Source organism: Ictidomys tridecemlineatus, chromosome 4 (assembly GCF_052094955.1).
Source record: "Ictidomys tridecemlineatus isolate mIctTri1 chromosome 4, mIctTri1.hap1, whole genome shotgun sequence".
Taxonomy (NCBI): domain Eukaryota; kingdom Metazoa; phylum Chordata; class Mammalia; order Rodentia; family Sciuridae; genus Ictidomys; species Ictidomys tridecemlineatus.
The window spans coordinates 93,328,154-93,336,183 of NC_135480.1; the positions used below are offsets into that span (position 1 = coordinate 93,328,154).

The window sequence follows — 8,030 nt, forward strand, 5'->3', positions numbered from 1 at the left end:
AATTTCTGCAGTCCTCTGAATAACTTCATAACTTCATCCCCTTGCCTCATAAAGCTGTGTATGCTTCTCATGAATGTGTACAGTGTCCGAATAGACCTGGTGTTTAATATACTGAATTGGTCTTGTACCTGAAGATGAAAGTGTAAAGGAGGACAAGGATGGGAGGATCATGAATTGGATGGAATGAAAGATAAGCTGGAGACTGGTGGAGAAGAAAATAGTTAATTTGGATTGTTTGATTCATGTTTAGGTTTGTATTTCAGCTTTTGCCACACTTGCATTGACAAACATCCCTGCCATCTCTCTAATGCATGCAGTTTATGTTCAGAACCAGGAGCAGCACAGACAAGAAGTGTGGGCAAGAACGACCCTAATCTGTCACTGGATAGAAAATCTGATTTGTGCCCCTCAGAGAGAGAAGGTTCTCTAGGGTGCAATAAAGTAAACATAAAATAAAATAAATTAAAATAAAACAAAATAAATGTATTCTTGGGACCATCTGGGGAAAGAGTTGAAGATGAAGAATACGACAGCTGAAAAACCAAAGCCTCAACCTTTCCTAGGCAAGGGAGTGCGGGAGGTGGGTTGCTGGCAGGGTGGGGGTGGGGTTACTTCTGGTAGCCCCTGGGCAGAAAAGCAGGGAACTGGGAACATATGGGGCGGAGACTCTTTATGCCAGGGTAAAGTATTGGGGTATAAGGGTGGGTGGGGGCCTGAGGGGTGGCTTAGAGCCCTGGCGGTGACTGCCTGACGTCACCGGACTCTCTGGCAATAGGCTGGGAGCTGAGCTCCCTGAAGCAGCGGCGAAGGCGGCGGCAGCGGCATCGCGGCTCGGTCTCTGGCCCCTTCACTCTGCGCGTTCTGCAGCCGCCACTGCAGCCGCGCAGCGGGGGCTCCCTCCCAATAGCCAGCTGGTGGCTCCAGGTAAGAGACACTGGGCGGCTGAAGACTGGGGATGACCGGGCGGCCGGGCGGTTGGGTGCGAGCGGGGAAGAGGACAGCTCCCGCGGCCTGCGCAGGCACCCCTGCCTATAGCTTTGGCCCCTACTTCTGCCCCGGCCGGGGCTTGCGCGTCGCCTGGGTGCTCCGCAGTGCAACAGTTTGCAGCTGCCTCTAGGGAGCTTCAAGGAGGCTGTGTTACGTGCTGCGGCTCTACCCTCTACCTGGCTTGGTCCCCAGGAACAATCTCGGGGCCCACGGACTGGGTCTGGGAAGACCAGAGAGAAGGTCCGTTTCCCAAACTTTGCAGGAGGGAACCCTCCCCATTCCAGTTCCAGCTCCTCTAGAAAGAAGCTGAATACTGTCAAGTGTGTGTGTGTGTGTGTGTGTGTGGTGGGTTGCAGGGAGATGGGAAGGAAGGGGGCGTTTGCGGAGATGTGTTTCAGCGGAGAAAGGTGCTTCAGCTGCTCCCCCCTCCTTTTTTTTTGGTAGGTGGGTGCTTGGGGGCGGGGGTGCCAGGGAAGAAGGCTGGAGAAAGAACTGGGCACGATTCTGGCATTAACCACCGCTGTGGATATAGGCTGAGCGAGATACGATGCCAGGGGTGCCCCCTTGGGAATGGGACCTTAGGGATCTAACGCTGTCTGAGGACGAAGAGTGGCGGGGGGGGGGGGAGGGAGGACCGCATACCGCGAACCCACCCAGTGGTCCGGAGTGGGTGCTGGAGAGGGTAGGATCCAGGCGAACATGTCCACAAAGAAGAGGGCGCAGGGAAGAAGAGAGACAATGCTTTGGGAAGTAGGAAACGCCATCTGAGGCGACTGCTGTCAGTTGCAATTAGAAAGTTGTGGAGGGCGCAGGGAGACTGCCTTATCTGCTGAGTAATCTGCACCTCGGTCCTGCTGGCTTGTACACCTTCCCAGAGATCGAGGAGCAAGCTGGCTGGCAACTGGCTGCTCTGGAGTGCTGCTAGGAGTGGTAGGGTTGGGGTCCGCGGGTTACGGAGTAGACCAAGAGCGCCCAATTAAGGCAGCGTGTCCAGAGAGCCGCTTTGCGGTGGTGGCTGATCCTTCTCTTTCTCCGCACTCCCTTTGGCAGCCTCTGGGACCCTAACTAAGCCTGTTCTCTTTGCAGCCCGGTGCCTCAGCGAAGGAAAAGGGCGAGTGGAGACACGTTCAAGGCGGGACCGGAGAGGATTTCCCCGGCGCCGCTCACTCACTGGTCGGCTTGCTTGCCATCAGTCGCTCCCTCCGTCCTTGGTCGGTGTGCGCACTCCCTCCGGCATCAGGGAGTAGTTTTGGGTGGCGTGGGCTCGTTCCTCTTCTTGGCTGGTGGGAACAGAGTGTTGAAGAGAGGAAGCTTGGTGGGCCTGGCCCCTCCCAGCCCAGCGCCGATGAGTGCCCGGGCTCCAAAGGAGTTGAGGCTGGCGCTGCCGCCGTGTCTCCTCAACCGGACTTTTGCTTCCCCCAACGCTAGCGGCAGCGGCAACACAGGTGCCCGCGGCCCGGGTGCAGCTGGCGGTGGCAGTGGTACCTGCATCACGCAGGTGGGACAGCAGCTCTTCCAGTCATTCTCCTCCACGCTGGTGCTGATTGTCCTGGTCACTCTCATCTTTTGCCTCATCGTGCTGTCCCTGTCCACCTTCCACATCCACAAGCGTAGGATGAAGAAGCGGAAGATGCAGAGGGCTCAGGAGGAATACGAGAGGGATCATTGCAGCGGCAACCGCGGTGGAGGGGGGCTGTCCCGGGCAGGTAGTCAGGCCCAAAACCATGGAAAAGAAAACAGGCTGGAGAGGCAGTCCCGGGACTCTGCCTTCTGCGCCCCCTCCAACTTCTCCGGTTCCTCCTCCTCTTCATCCCCTGGTCTTCCAAGCCAGGGTCCCTGTGCTCCTCCGCCTCCACCGCCAGTCCCCAGTCCACAAGGAGCACACGCAGCCTCCTCCTGTTTGGACACAGCTGGCGAGGGCCTTTTGCAGACGGTGGTACTGTCCTGATTGTGTAGCCCCTCTCCTCACCCCTTTCTCGTTTCCACCATCTTTACCATCCTTGCTTTTTCTCCCTCCTTCCTTCCTTTTCCATTTTCCTGTACCCCTTCTTTCCTCTTCCTTCTTTCCTTATCTGCCCTCCCTTTTACTATGTTTCTCCTCCGCCGAGGCACTGTGCGGTATTTGTAAATATTGGGCGAGGAAAGTCTCGGAAGAAGAAATAACGCTGATAAATCTTTATTAATATATACAGTTATTATTATTATATTACTAACAACACAATCCAAGCGCATGACAAATCACATACTTTCTCATTGTCAATGAAAGATGCATCTTCCCTCTCCACTCCGTGCCCCCCTCAATAAGGAGGAGAAACCGCACAAGCTACCAAATACATAAAAGGCATTGCCACCAGGAGCAAAGGGAGGGGAGGGGGCCGGTAATGTTGTATATAGCTGTCAAGTTAAAGGTTTAGTTACCTTTCTTCCCCTTCACCACCCCCCCCCAGCTTTCACTTTTCCTTTAGCTTTTCTCCACTCCCCTTTTCTCACCCTCAGCTGGGCTCAGGCAATAGTATATTATTTTTTAAAAAAGTCTACATTTAGCACCAAGACTACAACGAGGCCACAGAGAAAGTCCCAGAAAAACGACAGGTAACCCTCTCCAGTCAGCCATCTTCTCATTCTTTGGCTAACCATTGCCTTTTCCAGGACAGAACATTTAATTTACTTTTAGAAATGTCTCTCGCTGGCCGAGCATAAGTACATTGAAATCTTTAAGTGAGTTAAAAACAAAAACAAAAGATCTGCTTTAGATCTGTGCCCCACCACACTTGTACACCTTTGACTTGTGGCATTTTCAGAAGTCAGAGGATTGGGAGCTGTCCGTCCAGGTCTGGTGCTGAAATCGCCTCACCATAATGGTTACTTCCTCTGATTGAGCAGGCGGAGGAGGGGCTGTTTTGGAAAGTGATTGTACTGGCTTTTGGTTGGCTTCTTTCTTCTTTTTCTACAATCGGGTTAGCGTGTACTATTAATTTTCTTATTATTAAATGTTGCATAAGTTCCTCTCTTTTTTTTGTAAAAAGAAAAAGTATTTGGTGATGTGCAGTACTGAAAGTGCAGTATCTAACCAACCAGAATGTTTGTTTTATTTTTAGAGCAAGTGCACCTTTGTTATATATTTATTATATTGGTACCAAATACAGAAAAAAACTATAGTTCTGTACTATGTCCTCCAAACTGTATACTCTTGTTCTTACTTTCCAGCTGTTGATATAATGGTTACCACTGGATGAGGAATTCAGTGGGACAGGCCTGGCTTCTGCTGTTTCCAGAAGTGTTCTTTTGTACCTTACTCTGTAGTAGACTGTTATAAAAAGATGACACATATGTTTCCCTTTTTCTTTTGTGAATAACAGAAACAACCACAGCAACAGAAAACAAATAATGGATGTGCAGGAATGCCATCTATTAAAACATGGTTAATATATAAACAGTGCCTGTAGTTCTCGCTGCATGCAGTTACCACCTGGAGGCAGTGGTGTGTGTGCTTGCTTGTACTGTGTGTGTTTGGGGGTAAGACTGGTGGGGATGTTGGGCAATTTGAATGACAGGACATGCAAATTTCAAGAGAAGTTAAATCAATACTTATAGGATAAAAAAATGTTTACAGCTCGTTTGTTAAAAATCTGTGCCTGCATCTGAGAAACAGCAAAGGAGGGGTTCTCCTCTTTTTGAATATGACTTAGCTAACTTCACTCTATCAGGAAAAAATATTGAATAGGAAAGAAAGTTGAAGAAGATAAATATTTTTTTTCCCTCTCCCAATGCCAGACAAGCCCATCTGTGTTAGAAATGGAGTCTGGCCATGGTTATATGCCACTTTGTTTCCCTTCAGTGGATGATAGAAGGGGCCATAAGCATATTACAATCTTAATTATATGCAGTGGCATCTCTTCCTGGAAACTAACTCTTTGATGGTTATTCAAATATTTGGAAAATGTACAAATGAGAATGATCTACAAAAAGCTTCACCAAAAATATAATTACTATCCTACTGGGTGAAAGGCAACAGTGCCCCTAAGTATATTCCTCTCCCAAGTAACTAGTTGTTCTAGATTTTATGTCTTGATTCTAGGCATATATGATCTTACCCAGAAAAAAATATTACCTTTGATGTTTTTGGTCATCTCTTGAATTGCCCAAACTCAATCTGCATCTTTTACAAAAATAATTTCATAAGCTTAATTTAAAGCACCCATTATTCCCTCAAGTCCTTTCCTGAGGCACGGAAGATCATCATTTAAGCAAGACATATTGGAAATATTAGGAAGATCGGGTCTCATCTTTGAATACAATGTATTACACAATGAACCAGATCCTCTCTAGTGCCTTAGTCACTTCTTAGTAATAGTTAAAAGAATGCATTAACACTCTCAGGCCACTAGGGAATCTGTTAGTGCATCAGAGCTCTACATTGTACACCAGAATGACTAAGGCACTGTGAAGAAGATAGTCCATTAATTTTTGTAGCTCACCCTCATCCAGCTGTAGTTCTTTAATACCTTATTACAGAAAGACTTTTGGACTTGAAATTGGAATAGAATCAGGAACTCAGAAGGGAGCTTCCTCATTTCCAATGAGCTATACTAAAGTGTATGAATATTACTTTCTTCCCTTTATTTGGTGCACTTTTTACAGTGAATAATTTCCCATTTTATTAAAGCAATAAGATATTCTGTTATGAACAGTTCTAGATGATGATTCCATTTCCTTGGTGCTGAAGCTACTCATGTGTTCTGGCCTTATGAATCATAGTGCATTTAAGGCATGCAATAATAATCCTCTTTAAAGGAGCAGACTGTACACCCTGGGGGGGTAATGTCCTATATAATTTTTTTCCCAAAGGAATAAGGGGATCAAGAGAAATAAAATAATCATATTTATTGTTAAAATATCTTTATACCTCTAAACATTGGCAAATATCTGCAATATGCTTTTATTGTGCACCTTTAAATATGCCTTTCTCCATTAATTGACTATGGTTTGATACTCTTAATAGTATCCTGTGTAAAGATGATGCAGTCTGGTGTTAGTCAAATTTTGTACTGAGTTTAATATGTTCAGAACCCTAAACTTCTGGTGGTGTCACATGATATAGTATGGGATAGAAAGAGAATTATATGAAATTCTAGTAAGTCAGTCCCTATACAAATTATTACAATAAGCACATATTCAAGCAATTTGTATTGACCTATTCAAAAGCATTGCTTCTTATAAAGCTCAATTGACAGTCCCAGGAGTTTGGGAGGCTACCAATAGGGCATTTTAGGATTCACTTATATAAAACAAAAGGTAATTTGGAAATAGTTAAAGTTATTTTAAGTGTTTATTTACTGATGTCCCGTCATACTAATTGCTTCAACCCCTATAGCTACAGCTCGACTTCTGCACTTGCTATTCAGTATTAATAAGGTGGCATGCTTGATTCTTATTGTTTTTAAAATGAGAAAATTGGAGAAAGAATGCCATTATGTCAACTGTATGGAACTCTGAATCTTAAAGACATAGATGGATATAATCTTTAGAATTTGTATACACCCATAGATATGTATTTATATATGCATACATTTTGTACAAATTTACAATGGACTTTTGTATTCTCTTTTCTGTCATTACAAGAATGAGATGGAAACCAAATAATTGTTCCATCCTCTTATCCAGAGAGGATACTGAGAAGTCAGGTATATGCATGCATTTATTTCTCTGGAGTCGAATCTGAAAGACTTTCTCTTTATTTAATGAAAGGGAAAAGTCTTGATTGGCTCAGGAAATTGGTAATTAGATAAGCTTCCTTTCCTATGTTAGTGACTCAAATGTAGCAATGATAATGAAGGTATGACCATATCAATGCAGTACAACTATCTAGGTGGAATGCAGAATTATCCAGAAGAGGCTTACAGCCATCTAAACCACAAGCCTGGATTGTGGTTTGATTTTTCCTTTTCAACCTAAATGTTGTATGAGATATAACTTACATAAGCATAATTAAAGGTAAAGTAATAATATGACAATTATTTGTTTAGTTTGATAGTTTTTGGAAGATATGGACCAATTAGCTTAAAAAATTTTGTTTGGCATCTGACTTTTCTGCCATTTCTGTATCAACTGAATTAATTAGATAATGGTTAAAATTAATTTTTCCAATATGCAGACATATACTTTAAATGCTTTTCTGTGGATGATAGCTAAGCAATTTCTCGCTGATATTATGTGGAATTTATGAACTAAATTAGAGCCAAAACCTTTAATATAATCTGGTTAGCCTCCTTGAGTCCATTCCCATGTGAATCAGGACTTTGAATTTGAATCTGAAAAGCCACTTATTCTGTTTAGAACTAGTCATTGTGGCTCACGGATGTTTCAGTTTATATAAGAATGAATTACTCTAAATGAGGGAATTTAATCATTGGACTGAACATAAATCTGATTCTAACTTGGGTTTTAAATTTATTTGGTTACATCTGAGAAGCAGCTTATATGGCTTGATATCAGTGCTTATTAATGTCACCAACCTAGTAATAATACAATTGGTGCCATATAGGAATGCTTAGCTGAGAATAAGAGTTTAATTAGCTTTAACTGGGGACAGTGACATATCAAGGTGGTCTTACCTTTTTGAGGCAGGGATGTTACTCTAAGACTTGTGATTGCACTGGGTTATTACTATAGAGAGATTAAAAATAACAAAAGTGATTGCAACCACAGCAACAGTAGAAAAACTGATTTTTGAACTTGAGCATATCCAATAGGTAGAATAAAACATATTAGAATTCATGAAAAATTTGTTTTGCTTTTCTATCAATAAAAGAGTTTTCTTGTTAATGGGCCTTTTGGACACTACTTTCTTATTAACTTATAATGTAATAGGGTTATAAAATTTATTCTATTATACTTAGATACAATTTTCTAAAAGAAACTGTCATTTAAAAATTTTATAACTCATCTGCTCTTCCTCACAAACCAAGTGCATCTCAGAAAAGGGATATGTATAAATTTTAGTACAAACCAGTAAACTGAATCCAGTTTGATAATTTAATAGT

At 43.5% G+C, this 8,030-nt stretch overlaps 1 protein-coding gene across 3 annotated transcripts; it reads left to right on the forward strand.

The window, feature by feature from the left end:
- Positions 1 to 748: 748 nt before the first annotated feature.
- C4H11orf87 (chromosome 4 C11orf87 homolog) lies at positions 749 to 7,812 on the forward strand. Of its 3 annotated transcripts, none has more exons than XM_005334259.4 (2): positions 749 to 924; positions 2,074 to 7,812. In XM_005334259.4, the coding sequence occupies exon 2, from the start codon at positions 2,333 to 2,335 to the stop codon at positions 2,933 to 2,935; it is 603 nt and encodes a 200-aa protein (XP_005334316.1). In that variant the 5' UTR covers positions 749 to 924; positions 2,074 to 2,332; the 3' UTR covers positions 2,936 to 7,812. The 3 variants fall into 3 exon arrangements, with proteins under 3 accessions (XP_005334316.1, XP_077903086.1, XP_021588089.1); XM_078046960.1 differs by lacking the exon at positions 749 to 924 and adding an exon at positions 1,140 to 1,227; XM_021732414.3 differs by lacking the exon at positions 749 to 924 and adding an exon at positions 1,635 to 1,917.
- Positions 7,813 to 8,030: the final 218 nt, after the last annotated feature.